The sequence below is a fragment of the Aspergillus novofumigatus genome (assembly GCF_002847465.1).
Source record: "Aspergillus novofumigatus IBT 16806 chromosome Unknown P174scaffold_1, whole genome shotgun sequence".
Classification (NCBI taxonomy): domain Eukaryota; kingdom Fungi; phylum Ascomycota; class Eurotiomycetes; order Eurotiales; family Aspergillaceae; genus Aspergillus; species Aspergillus novofumigatus.
Window position 1 is genome coordinate 1,638,647 of NW_020194274.1, and position 23,767 is coordinate 1,662,413.

General features: G+C 52.1%; 6 protein-coding genes across 6 annotated transcripts; 3 read left to right on the top strand and 3 right to left on the bottom strand.

The window, feature by feature from the left end:
- The first annotated feature begins 4,644 nt into the window (after positions 1-4,644).
- iml1 (GTPase-activating protein IML1) lies at positions 4,645-9,009 on the top strand. The gene has a single exon (XM_024826146.1). It carries the CDS (start codon positions 4,709-4,711, stop codon positions 8,891-8,893), a length of 4,185 nt encoding a protein of 1,394 aa, XP_024687063.1. The 5' UTR covers positions 4,645-4,708; the 3' UTR covers positions 8,894-9,009.
- A 288-nt stretch (positions 9,010-9,297) lies between these two features.
- P174DRAFT_436884 (putative sugar hydrolase) lies at positions 9,298-12,114 on the top strand. Its single transcript, XM_024826147.1, has 7 exons — positions 9,298-9,534; positions 9,589-9,703; positions 9,759-9,822; positions 9,876-9,945; positions 9,975-10,527; positions 10,575-11,092; positions 11,227-12,114. The coding sequence occupies exons 1-7, from the start codon at positions 9,502-9,504 to the stop codon at positions 11,986-11,988; spliced, it is 2,115 nt and encodes a 704-aa protein (XP_024687064.1). The 5' UTR covers positions 9,298-9,501; the 3' UTR covers positions 11,989-12,114.
- Positions 12,115-16,480, bottom strand: P174DRAFT_436885 (uncharacterized protein). The gene is made up of 21 exons (XM_024826148.1): positions 15,235-16,480; positions 14,966-15,196; positions 14,863-14,944; positions 14,799-14,838; positions 14,730-14,768; positions 14,661-14,702; positions 14,508-14,621; positions 14,215-14,483; positions 14,088-14,190; positions 13,949-14,066; positions 13,890-13,927; positions 13,807-13,865; positions 13,703-13,776; positions 13,653-13,669; positions 13,621-13,628; positions 13,569-13,596; positions 13,209-13,547; positions 13,091-13,184; positions 12,965-13,063; positions 12,900-12,934; positions 12,115-12,876 (listed from the first exon to the last, which is right to left on the bottom strand). The coding sequence occupies exons 1-21, from the start codon at positions 16,022-16,024 to the stop codon at positions 12,397-12,399; spliced, it is 3,099 nt and encodes a 1,032-aa protein (XP_024687065.1). The 5' UTR covers positions 16,025-16,480; the 3' UTR covers positions 12,115-12,396.
- A 460-nt stretch (positions 16,481-16,940) lies between these two features.
- P174DRAFT_399288 (pre-rRNA-processing protein ESF1) lies at positions 16,941-19,455 on the bottom strand. The gene is made up of 2 exons (XM_024823865.1): positions 19,269-19,455; positions 16,941-19,193 (listed from the first exon to the last, which is right to left on the bottom strand). The coding sequence occupies exons 1-2, from the start codon at positions 19,330-19,332 to the stop codon at positions 17,068-17,070; spliced, it is 2,190 nt and encodes a 729-aa protein (XP_024687066.1). The 5' UTR covers positions 19,333-19,455; the 3' UTR covers positions 16,941-17,067.
- Positions 19,456-19,753: 298 nt separating this feature from the next.
- Positions 19,754-21,568, bottom strand: P174DRAFT_416207 (uridine kinase family protein; the record flags this gene model as incomplete). Its single annotated transcript, XM_024824475.1, has 8 exons — positions 19,754-20,237; positions 20,308-20,539; positions 20,593-20,634; positions 20,684-20,797; positions 20,853-20,895; positions 20,950-21,094; positions 21,183-21,310; positions 21,395-21,568. 8 exons carry the CDS (start codon positions 21,566-21,568, stop codon positions 19,754-19,756), a joined length of 1,362 nt encoding a protein of 453 aa, XP_024687067.1.
- Positions 21,569-21,910: 342 nt separating this feature from the next.
- P174DRAFT_436888 (uncharacterized protein) lies at positions 21,911-23,472 on the top strand. Its single transcript, XM_024826149.1, has 4 exons — positions 21,911-22,065; positions 22,121-22,200; positions 22,387-22,582; positions 22,794-23,472. Exons 1-4 carry the CDS (start codon positions 22,048-22,050, stop codon positions 23,304-23,306), a joined length of 807 nt encoding a protein of 268 aa, XP_024687068.1. The 5' UTR covers positions 21,911-22,047; the 3' UTR covers positions 23,307-23,472.
- Positions 23,473-23,767: the final 295 nt, after the last annotated feature.

The window sequence follows — 23,767 nt, forward strand, 5'->3', positions numbered from 1 at the left end:
CCATATAGCAACCGTGCTCCAGCATTGTGTGCATTTATACACGTGAGCCGCAGCTGACTCGTTGCAGTCATTCGTTATGTTAAGGCGTCTGCGCATAAAGACACCCATCTGAGCACAAGGCCACCTGCCTTCCTTTCTCTAAACAGGGACAACCCATACCCTCGAGCATCGGGCCTCTGCGACAGAGATCGATCTTTGTCAGTCCGTGAATAATGCAGGGATGGTCGTGCAATGAATATCATGCGGAATGACCGACCCCTTTAGGTTCGGGCGTTTACCAAGCCTCGCATCGCGAAAGATACATACCACTACTCCTATAGAACTATGGTGTCAACTTCCAATAGATTACGAGCTTTCCAAGATGTCTCCGGTATTCGATGGTATGACGGAAGCCTCCGCTTATCGTATGCGCTAAAACGCCTAGAAGACCAGTGCAACTACTGAAGGTGGAATTTCTTCGTCGATGGGGCCACAGTTTCCCACTCCGCTCTTTCCAACGAACGTGTTCGAAGCCGTATTCAGTTCAGTGAGGGTCATTATTTATTATTATTGTGGCACTTGGCTTGATGCTGCAGAGACTTTTACTAAGGTGATGTGGCTGATTGTCGGACCAAGTTGAGCTCAGAACGCCAGATTACGGATACAAATCATTATCAACCGCCGCCAATGACGAATGGAGACTTTTCTTGCTTCCTTTCCCACTCTTTTACTATTGCTCTTTCCCCCCTAACTTCTCTTTTCCAAATCTCCAGATTTCTCTTTCCCTCAGTTGGGCTTGGTTGTCTCGCTATGCACGCTTCATGCCTGCCGCAGCCCCCTGCACTCGGATAGGTGTAGGCATTTGGGAAAACGACATGTCGACTGATTCGTACCTGAATTACACTTTACACTAACCTTTGGCGCACCTAAAAATTTCACCCTTGCCTACCCATGTAATGCAGCGGTCTATGCCGTATCATGTTGGGGAAGAGCGTCATCATACAGCCACATTTTACAGCCTCTGAAATCATTGGCACAATATTGTTTCTCATTTTCCTTTTCCTAAGAATTGGGAGGACCCGGCGGGATGGCACGAGAATCAAAAACAGTAAGAGACCGAGCAACCTAAGCAACCCAAGCAACCCAATTCCTTACATTGATAGTGGGCCTATCCCCACCGATCCGTCTCCTGCCATTTGCTGGGAGAGAGATCCGTGGCAGCGGTAAGGTCCTGCTAGCCCGATAGTTTATTAGCCAGATCCCCAAAACTGCCGCCCGCCCGCCAATTTGCTACTTGTCAATCTCCAGCAGTTCCATGCGTCGAGAGTAAGTGGACAACCCGAGGTTTTATATTAAAATCTCCTGTCCCCCTGGCTATCCGACATGAGTCGGTTCCATTTTTCCCCCCCTTTTCATTTTTTCTTTTTATTAAAAAAAACAAAACCCACTGTGGACTAAATTTCGAGATTGTATGGTGAGTACGATCCATTTTCCCAGTTCGGCACACCAGTATCTATACGGTGAGTGCCACGGGGAGAAGAAGGAAGGTGCTCTCGCACGCCAGCTGCAAGTTGTCGTCATAAGGCGCTGCGCTTCGCATTCTGATTGGAGCTCATTCCAAGATTCTTCCATGGTCTCCAAAGGATCGAAAAACTAGGTACAGGGTCATGAACTTTGAGGCAGCATCTGCGTGAGACTAAATGGGGACTATTGTTCTAGCCTCTACGGAGTAGGCCCCAGTGACATGACTTTCTCATGGTCACGAGGACCTAGATACCTGGCGTACAATCGTCCACTAACAGGTCTAATGAGAAATACTGAAAGACTACCTTGCAGGTGCTAACCAGTCCTTCAGCCTCGTTGCCAAAATGCATCACTGGAGCGACCTCATGCAGACAAAGTGGTTTGGCTGATAGTGGTGACCGGCGAATGGCATCGGGGAGAAGCTCCATAGAAGCTCCGTCAGTTTCCAAGACATTGTCTGACGTTATATCGAAGATAGGCTGCTTCACATGCTCGTGGATCGCTGACAATACATCCATACAGGAGGCCATGATGAGAAGTGGCCCCCAGTCTTGAAATTGGAGTCAAAAGGAATCATTTTTGTTGCAAACATCTACCCATATACGTCTATAGAGGTATTTATTTGTTATTATTATTGTGATGATGATTTCTTTATTTTTCTAAAGAAAGTTACACCAGCTTTACGCAGGGTATGAGATCTGCCGCATCGGGTATTTGCCCGGTAATCATTGCCTAAAGAGCCCTAGTGGCTTTCCCTGTTTCGTACCAACGCCCTTTCCTCATCCCTTTTCAGGTCTCTAAGCTGCAACAACTCTCTTGATTAGGGTTTTATTTACTTAAGTTGCATGCTGCAGTTGAGAATGTGACTATCATGCGGAGTACTGCTGGAAATTCCACGTAATATGCAAGGATGCCTTGTTCATACAACGGAAGCCCACGACTAGCTGACTTCCATTGCAATTCTTGTTTGTTGACAGACAGGCGACTATCTACCATGGTCCCATGCCTTCCAAATAGCAATTTCAGCATTACACCTCAAGTCTGAAGAATTAACCCGACGCTTAGACGGCATTGACTCCTGTAAAGGGACGAATCCCGAGTACCAAAAACTGGCATCGGTTAGTGCCGAGGATACAGCTGTAAGGCAGTGGGTCCCAGTATTTCCAGCGAAATGGTTGAGATGGCATCTGGTCAAAAGCTGTGAATCCCAACAGCACCACTGGCACAGACCATCGGCAGTCTTGTACACTAGATGGTTGGCTGGTAATTATTCCGTACTATCTAGATAGTCTAGATAGATAATGGTGGGCAATCTTCAAGACCAGCTACTAAGATACCCTAGTGGTATGCTTTCATCTCATGCGAGGCAACGACCCTAGTCAGTAGTCACACTGCAGTTGGCGCGCTATAGAGGATTCGTTATCTAGACAAGGAGTTACTGTCACTCTTGACCGCTCCTGTAGCTGTGCAGAAGCTTTTCGAGTCAGGACTAGTCTCGACTGGTGACTGGAACCTGGAAACCCAACCGTAGGAGAGCAGGGTCGAGACTCTTGAGGAGACCGTCTTCCATTATTTTCTGTACAAACCAGATCAGCCTTGGGCATTTTTGTAGACAGGGTCACTCTCACGTGACGCGCACGTGTAATATATCTGCCTCAGGCATAAATTATGGTCATGTATCACGTGACATTAAATGCTTGGCTTGGCACTACGGGTATCCACTTCTGGGGATCAGATGATGAAATGATAACCTCTTAACTAACTGACCTGGCTTACCAATGCAAGGTCCATTGTCCATCGATGACAACACGTGACATTGATGAAATGAAATGACATCCACGTTGTGAGTGTAGAGAATGGCTCTGCGTGGGCCGATGAAGCGCTCCCACCTTAGACAGGTGAGCGCGCCCAGTGTAGACACCCTGTCCGTGCCTCAGTCGCAGTCTCCGGAGGCCCTCTACAATGACGAGCACAGCCATCAAGACGTCCACGCAACGCCGGACGAGAGAACCATCCGGCTGTCATCAGCCAGCCTGGAACGCCGACAATGCTCTCTCTGGGTCCACGATGAGACTTTCTCCCGAGAGGAGATCCTCTTCAACCAGGCGGCGTTCAGCGACCTAGGTGTCAACGTCGGCGATGTGATCGAGATCCTATCTGTCCGGTCACCGGGGGACTCCATACACAGCCTCAAGTCGGATCTGGGGGCTCGGTCGCTCCGCGACAGCTATCTGGAGTCGAGCTCGGCGCACCTCCCGGATCTCATGTCCAAGTTCAAGACGCCTTTGCAGAGCAGGTGTCTGTTCGTGGTGAAGCCTCTCCCGCAGGAGATCAAGGCCCGTCATCCGAAGTTGGAGATATCGGTGACCCATAGCGTTGCCAATATCTTTGGGTTCAAGAATCGTACGCTGGTCAATATCTCCGTTGTTGATCGGGGCAATGCTCCGCTTCGCACGTTGATATCGCCTTTCGCGACCAGTTCCTGGTGCGATCTGATATGTGGAGACTGGTGATGTCTGAGCTCGCCGACAAGATTATCTACAAGGGCCAGAAGATCGTTTTCATGGGGAGCATCAAAGCTACCGTGAAGAATATCTTCATCCGTGGCAAAAAGGTTCTCTCTGGTTACTTCTCGCCGCATACCATCCCTGTCTTCCGGAGTGAGTCGGCCAAGTATGTCCTCTTTATCCAGATGTCGCGGGAGATGTGGGATTTCGACTCCGAGGGAACGGGCGACATCCTTTTTAGCCGAGTGATCAATGGCTTCCTGCCGGAGCTCTTCAAGCGTTGGGCCAACTCGGAAGCGAAACATCTGGTTACGATCGTGCTGTTTACGAGGGTCGAGTACGATTCTTCGGCTCTTGGAGGTCCCTTGCCGCTGAGTTCTGAATCGCTGAAGTGCATCTCGAGCCCCAACCATGTTCCGACCAGGGACTTTTACCGTGTCGTGGTCAATGATATGGCAAGTGGTCATTGGACGACCATTCTCGATGAGCTGAAGAAGGATTTCCGGACTTTCTTGAGAGATGTCTCGATTCTAAAGATGGATAGTCCTGATACACCTACTGTGGATGGGGTCAAGGTTGCTCCGAAGAACAAGCCGGCAATCATCGCAGGGCGACCAAGTACCGCGCTGCGTGGGAACATTCTTGAAGCAATACACTTGGCTTCTGCCCACCTTGCGTACGATCATATTGACCGTGATATGGTCCATACGGGTACCTCGATTATTGTCATAACTCCAGGAAGCGGTGTCTTCGAAGTGTCTTATGAATCCTTATCCTCTACCTCGGAAGCACTCGCCGATCGTGGCATTGCGATTGACCTGGTCTGCCTCAGCCCAATGCCTCTGCACTCCGTGCCGCTGTTCAAGTACAAAGCGCCTGTGCAAAGATCCGGTAGTTCTTCGTTCGGCGACTTTCACAGCAGCGGTTATTCACCTGAGATGCGCCAGTCGTTCAGCTTTGCTAGTCGGACTCCTCATCTATCACCAAAATCTACCATGCAAGGCTCGTTTCCAGGAATGACACACAAGGAACATCTCTCCGCTCGCTCAAACGAATGGAACTACGGCATACCCCACTGGCTTGATATCTCCTACTGGAATCCAGAAACATACAGAGAAGCTCGGCGCATTGCGAAGAAGGATCCTAACGCGCCGATTCCTTTCACCGTCACCAAACAGTCCAAGCTCTTTGTGCCACGGGTCCGAATGTACGAAATCCAAATGATGGGGGTGATGGAGAGCGAGCAGTCGGACATCTCGATTCCTTATCTGTTGGAGGGCCAGGGCGTTTCCCGCCCCTCAAATGCTGGTCTCGGTTTGAGTCCGAGTGGTCTTTCGTCGTCTAGGGCTTCCTTCAGGCGCAATTCGACTTACAAAGCTCAATTGAGCGACAGCCTGCGACCCGAACCTTTTCTGCAGAATATCACAAACCCCAAAGATGTAATGCTGGCCAGGTCGAAGAAAACGCCCAACCAGGTGATTGCCTGGATGGACCAGTATGACGAGGCGGTCTTTCAGCCTTTTGCCAAACGGCGACAGCAGCGCAAGTCTTCCAGACCAAAGCGGCCGAGCGAGCCTGAGGTTCAAGTTTCCAACGCGCATGACCGGCTTTCTGCACGGTCAGTGTTGCGTCTGAGAGAGCATGAAACCAATTCCAACTCGGGCGACCGCTCCTATCCCACTAGGACGATCCCTCGAGTTTCCGAACCATCGCTGTCGGTGCCCCAAAGCCCTGTGCCTTCCAAAACCTCCTCCCCCAAGAAGCCTGCCTTGAAAACTCCCTCGGCTGCGAGAACACCACGGATGTCGCGTACGATCAGTTTCGCTCTCCTTGGGTTTGGCGCCACCCCGCCCCGAGCTCAGGCCAGCACGGAGGTCAATGTGGAACATGCTAGGGCGCAGCCCACCTCAGGCCAGAAGAAGCCTTCTGCGGGATTCATGGATACCAGAAGCGTGGAGTCATTTAGCGGTTCGGACTCTGCATCCATTTCTACGGTGATCGACACTTCATTGCGACCGGCGTCACCTCACCTGATGCCACAAAAGTCGGCTATGACGCCAACGAGGCCGATTTCAATCAAGGTGCCTTCGAGGCAACCTTCGGAAGATACAGAGCCGGTCGATCGTACGGTTCTACCAGAGTCTTACTCGACGACAAGTACTGCGATCCCTTTCACCGGGGACGGCCGCCGGGACAGCCGCGCGAAGAACGGGCCCAGGTTCGAGCTTACGGTGAGCGGCGGATCTCGCGAATCGTCAATCAAGAGCCCACAGAACAAGGCATTGGCGCCCTGGGTGCGTTCTATCAACCCGTGCAATACGTCAAGGGACGTTCTTCGGGATACTAGTTGGTTCGGGCGCTGGCAACATGCCTACCCGCGACCACCCCATGTTGCAGTGGTGAAATGGAAGAGCCTGAAGTCTCCCGCCATCTTGCCATTGACGACCGAGGAATTCCCCACGGCTCAGGAGCTGGGTTCTGATTATCTGCAGACCCCGTACCGCGTCTTTCCGAATGATGACCCGGAAGGCGTCGAAGTACCCAAGACAAGGGGCATCCTGCTGCGGGAGATGATTTCATTGCGATTATCTCATGGATTCCAGATCGTCATTGGAAAACATGTTGCTGAGGTGTCTGGGCAACCTGCTCTTGAAACCTTGAATGTCTTCGACACCCGCAGCCTGGAACGGGACGGTGCTACTGTCTTCCTCTCGAAAGGAAACACTATCCACCGGCTGATCTGTGTCGATGGCGGCGAAATCGAAGTAACGCGTTTCACGCGCCGGACTTCTTCTACTTTGGCAGCTGGAAAAAGGGACGACTTTTCCCTCTACACGCCAGCGATGAGGACCATTCTAAGCACGAAGTATGAGCTCAAAAACATCAAGCTTGACCCGACGGCCGAGGATTACAATTGGAACTACGCTGACAACTACGTTGCCGGGCACCGCGACTACTTGTTCAACCCAGCGCAACAGCTGCAATTTTGGCGGGTACGCTACGTTCTGATCCCGATGCCGCTGCAGGTCAACAACCGACGACACTTGCAGTCGTTCAACGAGGATAATGAGGAAGAGATCCACCTCCTGGGCATCAATCAACTTACTCACATATGGCAGCGGCACAGGTACGTCCCGCCTGAGGAGAAGAGGTTCGAGTCCTCCAACGAGAAGAAGGACCAGAATCCTCTCAATATCATGTACCAGACACGAAATCCATCCGAGGTTGTTGCGGCCGAGTTAGATCGCATCTTGCTCTCGGACCCTGGCTTGGACAATTCACCCGCGCAGCTGCTGCCGGAATCCGAACTGCTGGAAAGGTCGAGTATCAGCCTGTCGTCGCTGGCGCAGATCATCCAAGGGGAGAAAGGTGTACGGATGATGGATCGGAGATGGCACTGGCGGTTACATTACAACTGTTTCATTGGGTTCGAGTTCACCACTTGGCTTCTGCAGAATTTCCGCGACATTGATAGCCGGGAAGAAGCGGTTCAATTTGGCAACGAGTTGATGAAGCACGGTCTATTCCAGCACGTCGAGAAGAGGCACAATTTTCGAGACGGAAACTACTTCTACCAGATCTCCAGTGAATACCGGGTCGCCAGGCCTGAATCTCGGGGGAGCTGGTTTCCTCAGAAAAAGTCGGACAAAACCGTACCTTCCACAGCAGCGAGTGAGAACCCAAGAGACTCGCCCGTGAACGGTCATTCCCGGTCTGACAGCGTCGAGACACTTCCCCCGCACATGCCTGCAACCCCATCCAAGTCTAAGAACAAAGCTACCATCTCATTATCGAAGATGATGAAATATGATGTTGACCCTCGCAAGCGGTCGAACAGACCCGAAGTCATCGATCTCCACTACGACAGGTTACATAATCCGGACAACTGCTTCCACATTGAGCTCAGCTGGATGAATACCACTCCGAAGCTGATCGAGGATACTGTGCTGTCCTGGGCTGCGACCGCCGAAAAGTTTGGACTCAAGCTCGTCCAGGTACCAATCGCCGAAGGCTGTGCGATCAGCAGGACGCAACCGTTCAGGAAGCCATATCGAGTCTCTCTCAAAGTCCCACCTCCTCCGGGACCAGTTCCCACAGTTTTCAATACGGCTACATTCTCGCAACTGGGCTTATCGGACCGACATTACTACCAGAAAGCTATGCTGCGGAAATTTGATTTTGTTCTGGACTTTGAAGCGAGATCCGCGTTCCCAGCCGATGTGGAAGTGTCGTACTCCTGGGGCACCCCGGACTACCAGTACCCGCAGTACATTCACCGATCAGGCAGTCTTCTGGTCCAGATCACCGATGAAGGGGACTTTTTGTTTCTGGCCAACCGGCTTGTCAGTACACGACTGGCTGCGGCCAATCGAGAAGGATCGCGGTACGAACGGATGGACCGGCCGGAACATCTTCGAGCGCGCGCGTCAACCTATGACCCTCTGGACCGTATCTCTCCACGCCTTTCACCGCTTGTTCGTCCCCTCCACGAGATTGGCAGCCCCATCAGCCCGCAGGGACAACCGAGCATCGATTCCGCACAACTCTACCGTGCTCCGGAGCACATTCTCAATAGCTTCGTCGAGTTCTGCAATGATCCGGCTAGACTCGAGCAGTTCTATAGCGTGTCACACGCGCGGCCCGTCTCGACGAAGGTCGGTCCTGCGCCGACCGCGCTCATGGACTCGTCGATACCCACGCTTGAGTTGCCCGCGAGTGTCGTCAGCCATCACATCCATCCGCCTGCGTTGACGAGTAGGGCATCGGTCGATGGATGCATGCCAACTATCGACGCGATGACACGAGCGAGGAATGACAGCTTGAGCCACAAGGGAAGCAGAAGCCCGCGGAGTGGTAGTTTGCGGCCGTTGAATATGAATTGATCCTGTAGATGAATGATACCCTCGCTTTGACATATTGTCTTCATGAATTTATATGACATGGAAACGGCTGTACTTTATCCTAGTTTTCGAGTTACTATTAAAAGTTAGCTCTTATGTTCTATTATCAGCCACCGGTGATACTGCTCTAAGCACACGGATGTCAGGATTATACCGAGACTAGCCCACCAATTTAGCCGTTCAGGCAGAATCTATCACCACTCTGCATGTATTATTGGTGGACATGTTCTTGCAACAAAAACCGCGTCAATCGGCTTTGCACGGTTAATGACAGCTGATGATAGCTCCTGAACTAACAACTGCAATTCAGATTTCGATCACTGTCTTTATGCGGCGGACCTCAGAGCTACCCCGCCACAAGCCCAGGACAGCCCACCTTGCATCATGCGATACGTCGAGAACAACCAGTCCAAAAGCTGGCACTCGGGGCTCGGCCCGTTTCAAAATGAGGAGAATGAGGACAACCTTGAGAAGGAGGACCTGAAATATAATATCGGGTCTTCCCTGCATCGCAGCTTTCTTCTTCCAACCGTGCAGTGTCCATTACACTGTTCAACCCGAGCTTGAGTGATTTGTTTACATTGTCAAAGATGAAGTTCACAGAGGGAATGTGGCTCCTTAGGGTGAGATGATTTATTCTCCGAGTTCTGTTGATGGGGCTAATTGGTCGTATACAGGAGGGCATTCGCATCGACTGGATGAGCAATGTTGAACGACTGCACATCCAGGATGAGACGGTGGATCTCCTTCTGAACAAGTTCCAGAGACACCGTGGTGACACACTAAACTCGCGTGAGTTACACTTCTAATTTGCAGTCGCCGGTAAAGCTGACAAATGTCCTGCCAGCTACTGTTTCTGCGCGGGTTACGTCGCCCCTCGAGGGTATCATTGGAGTCAAACTTGTGCACTGGTATGTTCATCTGTGTCTGTGGTCACTCGCCGAGCTCTAGTTGACACAATCAGGGGCGGCGGACTCGACAAGGGCCCGCATTACAAGCTCAACACCTCTACGGGCCACACCAAGATCAACCACGTCGCAAAGCAGAAACTGAGCTACACCAGCGGCGACCTCGAGCTCAACATCAACACCGCCCCAACGAACTTGACTTCGTCTTTTCCAGCGCCGACAAGGGCAAATTGACCGGCCACTCGTGGCGCTCGATCGGCTACGTCGGCGACCAGACGACCGACAAGTCGCGCTGGGACGACGGCATCTTCTTCGAGCGCCAGGGGTTCATGCTCGCCGAGCTGGACCTCGGCGTGGGCGAGAAGCTGTACGGGCTCGGGGAGCGGTTCGGCCCCTTCGTCAAGAACGGGCAGCGCGTCGATATCTGGAACGAGGACGGCGGGACCTCGTCTGAGCTGGCGTACAAGAATATCCCCTTTTACATCAGCTCGAAGGGGTACGGTGTGTTTGTGAACAACCCCGGCAAGGTCAGTCTGGAGCTGCAGTCCGAGCGCACCACGCGAGTCAATATCTCCATTCCTGGCGAGGAGCTGGAGTATTTTGTTGTGTACGGGAAGACGCCTAAGGAGATCGTGGGCCGTTATACGGCGCTGACGGGGCGGCCGAGCTTGGTCCCCTCGTGGAGTTATAACCTCTGGCTTACCACCAGTGCGTTCCCTTTTTTGTAGGATATATGCAACTGCTGATGTCCTCAGGTTTCACGACCAACTACGACGAACAGACCGTCACCGGCTTCCTCGATGGCTTCCGGGACCGCGATATCCCCCTCGGCGTGTTCCACTTTGACTGCTTCTGGATGAAGTCCTACCAGTGGTGCGACTTCGAGTTCGATTCCGAAATGTTCCCCGACGCCGGGGGATACCTGGCCCGACTCAAGGAGCGCGGGCTCCGCATCAGCGCCTGGATCAACCCGTACGTGGGCCAGGCGTCCCCGCTCTTCCAGGAGGGCAAGGAGAAGGGCTACTTCATCAAGCGCACCGACGGCTCCGTCTGGCAATGGGACCTCTGGCAGGCCGGCATGGCCATCGTCGACTTCACCAACCCAGCCGCCTGCGACTGGTTCGTCGCCCACCTCCGCCGCCTCATGGACCTCGGCGTCGACTCGTTCAAAACCGACTTCGGCGAGCGCATCCCCTACAAAAACATCCAGTACCACGACGGCTCCGACCCAGCCCGCATGCACAACTACTACACCCTCCTCTTCAACAAGCTCGTCTACGAAACCATGACCGCCCGCTACGGCCCCGCCAACTCCCTCCTCTTCGCCCGCTCCTCCGCCCCGGCGGCCAAGCCTACCCCGTCCACTGGGGCGGCGACTGCGAATCCACCTACGAAGCCATGGCCGAGTCCCTCCGCGGCGGCCTCTCCCTCATGCTCTCCGGGTATATCTTCTGGGCCTCGGACATCGGCGGCTTCGAGGGAACCCCACCCCCAGCCCTTTACAAACGCTGGGTGCAGTTCGGGCTTCTATCGTCCCACTCCCGCCTCCACGGGTCCTCCTCCTTCCGCGTCCCCTGGATCTACGGCGAAGACGCCTGCGCCGTCCTCCGCGACTGCGTCAAACGCAAGATCCTCCTCACCCCCTACCTCCTCCTCGAGGCGCTGCGCGGCCACCGCCAGGGCGTCCCCCTCATGAGACCCATGTTCCTCGAGTTCCCCGACGACCTCAACACCTACCCGCTCGACACGCAGTACATGTTCGGCGGGAACCTGCTCGTCGCGCCTGTCTTCTCGGAGAACGGGTCCGTCACCTTCTATGTGCCCCGGACGCCGGAGGACGGGTGCGGCAAGTGGCGCTCGTGGTTCGATCATGCCAAGACGTATGAGGCTGGTCAGTGGTATACCGAGACGCATGACTTTGATACCCTGCCTATCCTTGTTCGGCCGGGCTCTGTCACTCCTGTCAATCCCAAGTTGAAGGTCCCGGAGGGTGATGCCCTGGACGGGCTGGAGTTGCTGGTTAACGGTACTTTGGTGGCGGATGTGGAGGTTGAGGTGGTGGATCCTAGTAAGGCGCACGAGACGCTCAAGAGTGTCCGCGTTTCGCCCAGCGGTGACGCTGTGACTGTTGACGATGCGAATGTTAAGGTGGTCTGCATTCACAAATAGTTTTATCGTCGCTACTGAGTACTCTCGCATAGAAACACAATTCTCAGTCTCACATACTATTCCATTTAATCCATGTGTGATGCGAGAAGGTTTAATGTAGTTGTTTGAAATTATCTCTAAAAAGAAACTTAGGTGACATCAACAGGCACAGCTCACATCATGTTAATGGCAAGTGTATCTGAAGTGCGCAGAATATCATAGATCATACATGAATCGAAAGGAAACACTCAACACAGGGGTATCATAGCAATCTTCAGGCTGCAGAAACATAAAAAGTACCATCCGCACGCTCGATGAGACTGGTGCTTGACGTATCATCATCTGATGACCGTCAACGAATGTAGAAAGTTAGAAGTCAAAGGTAAACGCATGGATATGCAAAATCGCTGCAAGAACGGGATAGAAATATCACCAAGCCTCCTCAACTTCAAGTAGCCACTTGCGAATACCTTCTCTCAGGGTATTGTCCGCTCCTGCCAATGAGCGTCTGCGCTCTCTGTCGGCAAGGCCTACTTCCCCGTCAACGTCCTCGCGGCAATGCTCGGCTGTCACACTGCGGACCACTTCTTCGAGAGCACCAAGCACCATCTTGCGGCACTCCGCGCGAGGAACCTCAATAGATGGAACCTCGTCCCGAGAGACAGTATCAGAAGTGTTTTTATCTTCGCCCCTCCGACCACGCGACGGTGACTGGGCTCTCGAGTGCGCCAACGATGACTGACCACTCTGTGCGAGAACACGCTCCAGCGCATCAACAAGTGTGCCATCCAAATCCATGACAGGCTCCTCAACGAATCGCTCTTCGTATTCAGGGGCGTCAAAGGCTTCTGCCACAGAGTTCGCAGACGTCCCGCTAGAAGCGGACGCGTTGGTGAAAAAGCTTGTAAGCTGTGACGCAGATGTGGGATGACCAAACAGATGGCGGGGGTTCCTGGTTGAGAGGCAGCTCCAGGTGTAGATGGACTCCTGCAAGAACCAATCCCGACAACTTTACGCCTCAGACGAAGCCGCTTGACTGTGAAGTTTCTGGTATCTGCAATCAAGGTTGTTGCGACATCCACCCATTTTCCTTGTCCTTCAGGTTCAAAGGAAAAAGCGGAACTAGGAGTAGGTTCGGCTTGCATTGCGCGCTTGATGTCGGCTTCTACGCCGGCATAAGGTCGCACGCCCTGAAGCAAAAAGTCGTCGTGGAAATTCTTCAGCCAACCGGCAACATTCACGCTGGGTCCGTCGTTGTCCTTGAGACCGCCACAGTGGAATCCGGAATTGCTGCTGTGTGTGGACGCTAGAGCATCAACACTGGTGACCGATGTCCGCGCCTTTTTCGGGGATGCTATGGTCGAATCGCCTGACGACGAAAGGGAAAGGAACCCGGGAAGTGGAAGTTCCACATCCACAATCCCATCGTCTCCCCGCACGGACAGCTTCAGGGAAGATTCTCTGTTCTGCTCCGGCACGGATGACGGCTCTGGAGTATTTTCTTCCCGCCCTTGCTGACTTGAGGATCGAGGAATCGTGATAGTGCCACTCGTAGTAGTCTCCGAGGCTTCTCCCGGTGTCTCGCCTGAAACTTCTTTCACCATCTGACTCAGTGTTGGAGGGCTCCGCCTAGAGGGGCCGACATAAGCAGACACGGAACGCTTTCGAGGTTCGGCAACAGGGACAGCGTCACTGTCTTCGGCTGTGGACGACTCCTGGCGCGAGTTCCACAGACCGGAAAACAGATTCCCCCATCGGCCACCATTGGAAGGGACATTGCTGTTAGCACTGATGGCTGAACTCTCGCTTCTTTGCAGGTTTCGTAGCAGGTTTTCCGACGCCAGACTGTCATTGGCGCCCGGCTCAGCCGGATCAGGATCCTCTCGGTCACGCCGGGTCTGCCGCGACGCAAAATGGGGAACCGGAACAGCGCTGCTGGGAGTTGCCGTGGAGGTTGTCGCTACACAGGCGTTTTTATTACGCGGGTCTCTATGCATGGGAACACCCAATGTTCGAATAGAGCGAGCATCAGAGCCTCTGCGATGCGGACCAAGCTCGGGCAGCGAGGTGTCGATGTCATCCGCCGATCGATGCGCTGTCTCATTAGAAGAGGCACTAACGGACCGCTGGTGATTGTCGCTATCAGCCAGGCGCTGCGCGCGCGATCGCCGCTCAATGGCCCTGCGCAAGGGTTCCTGTCTCAGAACTGGCACGGTCGGTGGGCTTTGCGAAACGGCACGTGCTGACGCCGAGGTGCCTGGACGAAGCGGTGACGGAAGTGGCTCAAAGCGTTGCTTGGCCGGAAGGAAAGCCGATAGTAGGAATATAAGCCGCCGGGCCGTCATTTTGTCAGGTGAAATGATAACAGTCCTGTGAGCAAGGACCGGGTCTGCGTCCTGTTGAGCCTTTTGCTGGAGATAATGCCGCCGGCGGTACCAGTCGGGGCCCAGTGTACTCAGCCATTCTGTATGGTTTCCCAAAAATGCGGTGATCAGAACCAAGAAGAAAAAGCTATGCTCTTTGTCCCCAAGATTGCGAACGATTGAGCGTCCCTCTTCACGCCAAACTCCCCAGCGGCTTTGGCCAGTCACGACATGCGGAGTCTGTAGAGCAATGCTAATACGACGGGCGCTGCGGAAAGCCTCATCCTTCAGCTTCGAATTCACGGCCAGTATGTTCGCCGGTAGATGCACGATCGTCTGATTTGTACGCTGCATGTTTGGAGGCTTTGCGGGCTTCGGATTCGCTCCCAATGAGTCCACTTTCTTCAAGAGAAACAAGATTTCCTTCCGAGAAAGTCGCTCCAAATGTGACAGGGTGCGGTTGATCACATCCCAGTGATCTACCAACAGATCAATCCGCTCGTCCAAGCTTGCCGGTGGAGATGCAAGCGACAGGCTATCATCCAGGAAACCGCCGCGCCAGCGATGATCCGAGTCCAGCGAGCACGACATCCCGGCCTTGGGTGAGTCGGTGGCTTGCGTATTGAAGCGCGAACCGGGCCGTCCCATATTACGAGAGAGAAGCGGAATTTGAATCGTGATTGCCACCGCATACATCGGAGTCTTCTTCTCCTTGATCTTTTTACGCTTGGCAACATCGGGGAAGGGGAACCCATTTTCCGGCAGCGACTCTTGGTAAATCGAAGTCGGATAGTCGGGCCGATCAGACAACGCGTCACCTGCCTCCGGCAAGTTGACACTGAACATCCGCGTCAGTAGAATGGTGACTTTGGATGGCGGCTTGGGTTCAGTGCCCGAGATGTACCCATGAAACCAGAGGAACTTCCCGTAGTATATGCCCGTGAGAGCGAGTTGCGGGTTGCTGGCGATTCACTTGGAGTTCTACCCGAATCCTCATCTGCAGAAATGATATGCATCTTGGTTGAAGAGCCCCGATAGCTAAACGCACTGCTGCCAAATATGCAGTTCAACAGACCAGAGTCATTGTTCTCGGGCGGATGACGTGAGCGACCTGCTTCATTCATCCCACCTGCTGGCGACAACGTTGAGCTGCGGCCGCGAGCGCGGACAAAAGCCCCGGAACCCATGGGCGGCGATCTGCGGGCTTCTGCGGCGACAGAAAATGGGCTCGGATCGGCGGCCGACGAAGGAGGGAGGTATCCGCGCCGAGGAGCCCGCGAGAGACTGGAAAGTGTGCGAACATGTCTCGTACCAGAATTGTCGAGCACGTACGGTTCTGAATCGAGAGGGCTTGACGTCGCGTCAGACGAGTTCATGCGAGTATCTAACAATACACACGCATCCCTGTCTCCAAGCGCGTTCTGTGCGATTATCACCCGGAAGTCCTTGACGGGGTCTAGTTCCACGCCACCTCGATCATCGTAGGCACCGGCAGCATACGCATTCGGTGAATTGAATGTGCTATGTAACGGGTAGGCATGGGTATTTGACCGGCGTAGCAGGCTCGCATCGGGGAAAAGGAGGCCAGATGTGTGTTCTTCTTCCGTCACGGATTCCAGCTGGGTAGCGTTTCTATTCGAGTACGCGGCTGGGTTCAATGTTGACGCCGCACTGCTCAACAGACGGCCCAACATGATGATTCAACTAGTGACGAGTGATCAGGTATGCAACAGCTAGTGAAGAAATGGCAGTACAACGCCAGGCCCTGATGTTCAGTTCACGACACACACAGCACAGAACAAACCACGGAATTGTTGACGTGAGATTGAATATAACAGGTAACCAACAGCCAGACCGATAACCTAGACTGAGCTGCCGTTTCCCAATATCCAACCCTACCGATGAAAAACCATGATCAACCCAGGTTGACCGAGGGGCAATTGTGTTCCTTCAGAATCGACCAGAAAGGAAAGACACCACCTGAACAGTTTATCGTCCTGCGGGGGAATGTTCACTTCTGGCAATCGAGAAATCGTGCACACACCAGAACCGGCTAGGTATGAGAAATGAACAATGTCATCACCAAGAAAGATAAAGCATCAACAAAAGGGGAAAGATGATGAATTGAGTCCGGAGAAGCAAAGACGGGGGGGCGGGGAGAGTAGATAGGTTGTGTGAGAGAGGCGGGAGCAGGAGAGATGGACGAAAGGGCGGTGAGCAATGAAATCCGTCACCACCACACAGAACAAGTGAAGGAGTGAGATTCTCCGTATTATTCACACATGATCTCAGCCTCATCTCATTCTGATGCCGATCGCATGCATCTCATTGGCAGCTTGCATACTTCCCTTCTGTCACATATACCAGGGTGGACATAGACATACATATCTAGTAATGATGCTGCAGGCGGGGTAGGACGAACACCTCATCCTGCATGGGCCAGGTTACTTCTTCGAGTCATTCAGCAGCGAATGGGGCTATAGGAGATTACAGGCAGCTGAGAATGCGCAGGACATCAAATATTACTGGAAGTGTTTCCCGGGGAATGGTTGCCGATGTAGAAAAGGTATCTAGGGGGAAAGAGGATGTACGATGTCAATTCAAAGACGGAGAATGCTTTTATTACACCTGCAAAGATGATGTACAATACCGTGGTATATATCCTGACTATCCTGAATCCCACTATGCTTTTGTCTTGTCCGCTAGAGAAATCAAACCAAGGTGAGTACAGTCAGACTCATGTCTGTTGCGTCTTCCGCTTCACTTTGTCCACCAACTTCTTCAAGTCATCCGAGCCAGCTTTGCCTGCAGCGCTCTGCTTCTGCTTCTTCTTCTTCCTATCACGCGAGGTGGTGTCTGCTTCCTCGTCCCCTCGGTCATCCCCATCCCTTCGTCGCTTGCGTCCTTCATCCAGCAGTGCTTTCATACCCGATGTCGGCTTGAATTTCGGGTTGGTAGGATCGATGGCATATTCGTGACTCTCGAACAGCCTTGCAAAACGAGGATCGCTGACGTCCATCTGGAAATCGTCATTGACTGTTTGAGCCTGCTCCTTTGCCTTCTTCTTGTTCTTCTTGCGGGCTTGTTTCTGTGCCTTCTCGATCTCATTCATATCAAAGTGTTTGATTTCTGATTTCTTGTCGTCCAGCATCAGGAGCTCCAGTTCGGCCCGCTTAGCCGCATTCGCTGCCTCCTCGGCCTCGCGTTCAGCGCGCTTCTTACGCTTCTCCTCCTTACGACGAGCGGCAGCAGTGGCCTTGCCATCCGGATCGTCAAAGAAGGGATCGTTGAAGCCCAAGTCTTCCTGCGAAGCTTGTCCCTCGCCTGCAGACGCTGCGTCGTCCTCGCTGGCATCGGCCGTCGCCTCCCCTTCAGTTTCCCCGCGCTTCAGAGCCTTAAGCTTCTCCTTTCTCCGCTTCTTGCGCTCACGCTCTTTCCGTACATACTTCTCAAGCGTAGTCTCCTCTTTCTCGGGCTCGTTCTCGAAGATGGTGTCGCGCTTGGGCTCCCCAGCCAAGCCCGAGGTGAAAGTGACCTCCATTTCGCCGACAGGACCAGATAATCTGGACGACTTGACAGGCTCTGTACTTAAGCCCAGAAGAGCCCGCATGCGCTGGCGCTCTTCCTCTTTCTTGGAGATCTTTGTACTAGACCCGTCTCCCTTTGTAGTATCGACAACTTCCACCGCCTCTTCTTCTGCCTCGTCACCGGAACTGTCACTGGCAAGGTAGGCCTTCAGATCGTTCTCATCAATATCCTTGCGACTGCCTCTGAATGCTCGGGCTTGAGCTTCCTTGCGCGACTTGTCTTCCGCGTCCCATGTAAGCTTGACCTTGCTGTGCTGCAGCGCATCAGTCACGAACTCATTCGGCTGGTATCCGTCCGGGATCCGTTCACATTCGTCGCGCGGCTTGTCGTCGGAGAAATCCGTGTCGTCCGGTACGAATCGGAGGTCAAAGAAGTTGGCACTAGATAGATACTCTGCTCCATCCACGGAGTCATAGACATGTTTCGCAACATCCTTGCTCGAGAATGTCAGGATCGCGTAGAAGTACCGCAGTCGTTCCAGTTGATACTTTCGTAGCTGAGTAGAGTTGAATTCCTCGCCCTGATCTTCCTTCAACATCGACTGCTTGATCTTCTCCTCCTCTTCTTCCGAATCAAGATCCTCTTCGTTTTCCTCATCGTCGTCCTCCTGTCGCTTGTTCGTCGCGAAAATCTCCCGAGGAGGACCCTCCGTTTCCTCCCTCTCCATGCGCTCCTTGCCAAACTCGCTCGGGTACACAGAGACCTTCAACACCCGGCCGCCGGTCGGAACAAAGCTGGAAAACACAGCCATCAGGTCCTCCGCCCGGATATTGTCCCAGTCAAGGTTGACCACTGCAACGCGATTCGTGACTTCTCCCGTCGGCACATCCACCTGCTGCTTATCGGGGAACTCCAGCTCCTCAATACTCTGCTCCTCCTCGTCCTCTTCTTCACTTTCCTCATCACTCGAGCTCTCCTCTTCCGAAGACGAAGATGAGAATCCTCCGTCCCGAGCAGGGTCATACGCCTTATCTATCCGCTTCAACTCCTTGCGAACCTCGTCATCGTCGTCAGCGACCATTCCATCTCCCTCCTCTTCCTCATCCTCATCTTCATCTTCCTCCTCGCCCCCTTCCAACTGGTAAAATCTCTCCAACTGCTTCTTCGTGTCATCGCGTGCGAGCTTGCGTCCATAGCGATCAACCGCGGCATTCCGGGAGAAATCCTTGTCGCGCAGCATGTGCGCAAAACGCTTGTCGAGCTTCACATGGGTCTGGCGTTTGCTGGGAAGGCGATATCGTGGATCGATCTGGATATTAGCGAATCTGGGATCGGCTAGAAGGAAGCAGTCAAGAGTTAGCATTTATCACGCAGGCTGGCGATCATGAGCGAGAAAGAAGTTGATCATACTGATAACGGGGCCGGCCTGCTTGTCGGCCTTGCCGCTCTTTTTCGATTTCTTTGAGTCGGGCATCGTGGAAGTTCCACGGATATTGATTTAAAACAATTGTCTCTAGTGAGAATGCGACCGTGCGAATGTCAGAGTCGGGTATGTCTTTTGGACTCTCAGCACCTTTCGGGACGCCTTTTCTATGAGATCTGGTTGATAAGGATAATTTTCTTTTGGCGGTGGAACCAAAGAATCTGCGCCGGTTTCTGTGTTGGTCCGTGCGTTCCTACAGCGGGATCTTTCTAGGTACAGTACATACAAAGGGCTCATGCTTTATGCTTCCGTACCTTAATTACCAATCATACTTCATATATTGCGTAAAATGGGTATGTACATTACTCGATTGGTTATCGCCTGACACGATAGACCAAAGTAAATGCAATCCTTCCCGGAACCGACACTTTCAATGTACAACCCTCTGATGCAACACGGTTCCGTCAAGAGTCTAACATCCGAAATATCTCTTTTCCAACCATCGAGGCTCTCGCTCCTCCTCGATCCTCCCTACAATGACCCTGACCTCAGGGTAAACGGTGCTGAGCCGCTTAAGCCCAACCTTTCCAGCGGCGCAGGTCACAAAGACAATTCTGTTTTCCGCGACTCCGTGATCGACTAAGACCCGAACCGCCATCAGGGCAGCTCCTCCACTAGCCATTTGAGGATCAAGGAGCATGACTGTTGCGTGCTCTTCAATGCCTGACGGCAGTTTCAAGTAATGCAGCTCTGGCTCCTCGTTCCGCTCGTTCGTCTGAATGAGCAGTCGACCAGTAATACAATCAGGAATGGTTCGCTTGAGAGCTGTCTCAAGACAAGAACCACCTCGCAAAATTGCTACAGCAGACACTAGACCTTCCGGATGTAATCCGTTATAATTATCCCCTTGAGGGGTCTCGACTTTGGCCGGGTGATACCGACTGCAGTCCAAGGCCCTATTACCCGATGTTATGGTCAGTCACGAACTTGAACTTTTCAGACGCTGGCACATAAGGGTCGACGCACTTCTCTATTAGTAGACAAGCGAGCCGGTCAAAATAGAAGACAAAATCGACCTGTTCTGTCGCAGGGTCCTGTAATATTGTGTTCATGCTGACGAATTGCGGGGTCTGAGGCATGAGGAACACATTTGCAGACAATTGTTCTTCTGAAGCGATCATCTCCAGCTTCTGTAACTCTGCGCTGTGTTTTTCGGATTTCTCCTGAAGTTTGCGCTGGATATGTTTCACAACCATATCTGGGAACTATTGAGCAAAGGCGTGCAAACCGAAGTTCAGCATATTCGCTTACCGATGGCCGTTTTGTTCTCAATTCCGCGGGGGATGATAATATCTACTTCCGTCAGACAAGCAGAGCGGGAGGGAACTTGGTGCTAGCTCACCCGAAACCGACCGTTGAGGCTCGACGTATTGCTTATACGATGGCTTGACGAATTGGAACCATTGTTTAATGATACCGTCAATGTCTCTGCCTCTCTCCCGGACATCACGCAATACTGGCGCCGCCTCGGTTAGGACAGTTAATCACATCGGGCATGATTTTTCACTCACTTCTGCGTCCAAGGCAAACATCCATATCTGCCTCGACAAAAATCTGAAAGGGTCTGATAAGTATCTTGAGGTAGTACGTGGGGGAAAATAGAATTACCTTGACGTCCAACATCTCCATGATTCTCGGATCATGGAGCGCCAGAATTCCCTCCAAGATCAAGACATGCGGCGAGTAAAGAGTGGTTGTCTGAGGTTGGCGCTGATGTTCAGCAAAAGAGTAGACAGGTATGTTTGCTTTCTTTCTTCATTTGGTTGACGCATTTGCTGTTAGCTGCGTGCAAAATTTCCGCAGAGCTTGGTAGATTACAAAGGAGCAAGGAGAGGAATTACCCTTGCTTGAGATCCCTTAACGTCTGTACTAATGCATCGAAGTCGATTGCATCCGGACAGTCGAAATCGAATTCATTTGCATGCGCTTTGACATGTTGTTCTGGAGTCAAACTCTTATAGAACGAGTCCTGTACCAGAAAGGGTTAGAAGTCACGAGGATGCACGAAAATGGCTATATCTATGGAAGTGATGTTCGAATGGGTCCTTAGTACCATAACAAGAATCACAACCCATGGCAGATTCAAGGATTTAACAATCTCCATGGCCACGGACGTCTTGCCAGAGCCCGAACTGCCTGCAATCCCAATAATACTCAAATCCGCCCATGGTGGAGAGTAGTATCTCTTCTCCGTGACCGACGAGTAAAGTGGAGAGACAGACTCCATGTTGCTACTTCTCCAAGTAAAAGCTCCCTGGCTAGAATAATTAGAATGAGCGACAGATTCCTGACCTTCCACACATATCATCCAGAAGAAAAGGAAAATATATGAGGGCCAGGTCAGGAATCGCCAGTGCTGAAAAAGCTCCTGGGCCGATAAGAACTGCAGATAATAATAATCAGGCAGGGAACCCTCAAAAGCTTCTCTAGTGATGGCGCTTAGACCGACTTGGCTTAGCCTGACCCGTGACTTTTCGCTTACGGTTTAGTCTTAGTCCTGGAGCTCTAAGCGTGACCCAAAATCCTGCCGCTTTTCTTGCTGGCTTTTTCCTCTTCTTTTCTTCTTCCTCTTCACTTCTCTTTTCCCCCTCAGAGAATCTCTCTCTCCATGGCTTCCGTCTGCGAGGTTTCCCATCTTCACAGACAGCCGGAGCAGTTCCAAGGCACTTGATACCTGCATCAAGGTCCACGCCACAATATCCCACAATGTCTTCAGCTAATTACGTATGCTCTCCCGCGGGTTGTGCGCGCGTAGTAGCTTGATTTTAACGGGATGCAGATGTCTCCCACTTCCTCGACAACAACGCCAACATGGCATCAGTTCGAGCGGAAGGTCGATGAGGTCAAGCCCTCCAAAACGTGAGTTGCCTATTTTATTGCTCTTTATTTTTCTGAACACCTTTTATGATGATCTTGAAATCAAGTTGGGAATCTCTCTGAAACATCTTGAGGAGAATATGTTAACTTGTGTTTCTGAATCGTTCTTCACTTTACTTTGCTCTTGACGTCTGTTGAGTCTCCTGCAATTGCTGACAATCAGTTCAGTGATATCAACTATCTAGTGATGGATTACCTCATTACCAATGGCTACCCAGCTGCTGCAAAGAAATTTGCGGTTGAGGCCAACATACAACCCAGGGCGGACATTGAGTCCATCCAGGAAAGAGTAGAGATTCGCACTGCGATTCATTCTGGCAACATTCAAGCTGCAATCGAGAAGATCAATGATCTCAACCCACAGGTATGCAGATTTTTCTTCCTAAACCTCCTGCCCCACCGCCTATCCCTTGCTAGGATTATATCGGTTTACATGCACCACTCATAAATCCCCTTATGGGTTTTGATGAAAAACAAACATCTTCAGTCCTCAGTATGATTAGCAAACTGTTCAACTGCCATGTCAACATCGTCATACATTCGGTGAATATGCCATGCTGACTTCGTCTGTATAGATTTTGGATGAAAATCCATCTCTGCATTTCGCATTGCTTCGCTTGCAGCTTGTGGAATTGATACGCACGTGCATGTCAACACCCAATGGTGACATCAGTCCTGCCCTCGAGTTTGCGACCTCACAGCTCGCTCCGCGGGCACCCACCAACCCTCAGTTTCTCGAGGACCTTGAGCGCACCCTTGCTCTTTTGATCTTCCCTACTGAGAACCTGGCGCCATCCCTTGCGCCATTGTTGCATCCTGACCTACGTAAAGATATTGCTACCAGGGTAAATGAAGCCATCCTGCAAAGCCAGGGTGCCCGTAAAGAAGCTCGGTTACGCAATTTGGTGAAATTACGCGCCTGGGCGGAGCAGAAGGCCCGAGAAGCCAAGAAGGATCTTCCTGAGAAGCTCGACCTCGGACTCTATGATGGCAACAACGTAAAGAACGCTCAGAACGCCAGTCAGAATGGTGCTTCGAATGATACTGTAATGACCAACAACGGAGATGTTGACCCGATGATTTCATGATCAGCGGTCTTGCATTACTTTGCTTGATGCCCTTTGCCGCTTTTCCAGTTTAGCGAGGAGTTCGGGCTTGACTTTTTCATCTGTGGACGCTGAGCGCTCAACCATAGTACTTTCCTCATAAGCGAGGCAATTGAATACAATTGAAGAATCAAACATTGATTTGTCGTAAACATATCCAATCAACCACCTTGCTCTGTTCTTCTATTTCCCGTATGAAATTGGCTTGGTCATGGTATAACAGCCCGTGCACTGTTCAACTCACTACTCTGATCCGCTTACAGCACCCAGTGATGAGGACACAAAGACCAAGGCTTCAATTAAGTAGCAAGCATCCTAACTCTCGTGGGTAGACACTAATCAATTAAATTGACCGCATCATCTGTAATAGTCAGAAGAATAACTATCAAACACAATTCATCAGCATTGGTAGAACGGATTCTGTCGTGGACATATATTCTAAG

Coding starts and splice junctions, on each gene's coding strand:
- P174DRAFT_399288 (XM_024823865.1), bottom strand. CDS start 19,332: ATGCCCGACTCAAAGAAATCGAAAAAGAGCGGCAAGGCCGACAAGCAG. Junction 19,194..19,268: donor GCAGGCCGGCCCCGTTATCA/GTATGATCAACT, acceptor GCTTCCTTCTAG/CCGATCCCAGATTCGCTAAT.
- P174DRAFT_436888 (XM_024826149.1), top strand. Junction 22,201..22,386: donor GAGGTCAAGCCCTCCAAAAC/GTGAGTTGCCTA, acceptor CAATCAGTTCAG/TGATATCAACTATCTAGTGA. Junction 22,583..22,793: donor TCAATGATCTCAACCCACAG/GTATGCAGATTT, acceptor TCGTCTGTATAG/ATTTTGGATGAAAATCCATC.
- P174DRAFT_436884 (XM_024826147.1), top strand. CDS start 9,502: ATGAAGTTCACAGAGGGAATGTGGCTCCTTAGG. Junction 9,535..9,588: donor AGGGAATGTGGCTCCTTAGG/GTGAGATGATTT, acceptor GGTCGTATACAG/GAGGGCATTCGCATCGACTG. Junction 11,093..11,226: donor CCCTCCTCTTCAACAAGCTC/GTCTACGAAACC, acceptor GCCATGGCCGAG/TCCCTCCGCGGCGGCCTCTC.
- iml1 (XM_024826146.1), top strand. CDS start 4,709: ATGGTCCATACGGGTACCTCGATTATTGTCATAACTCCAGGAAGCGGT.
- P174DRAFT_436885 (XM_024826148.1), bottom strand. CDS start 16,024: ATGTTGGGCCGTCTGTTGAGCAGTGCGGCGTCAACATTGAACCCAGCC. Junction 14,622..14,660: donor AGCGTACAAATCAGACGATC/GTGCATCTACCG, acceptor GTGAATTCGAAG/CTGAAGGATGAGGCTTTCCG. Junction 13,777..13,806: donor GGCGCCAATGACAGTCTGGC/GTCGGAAAACCT, acceptor AAACCTGCAAAG/AAGCGAGAGTTCAGCCATCA.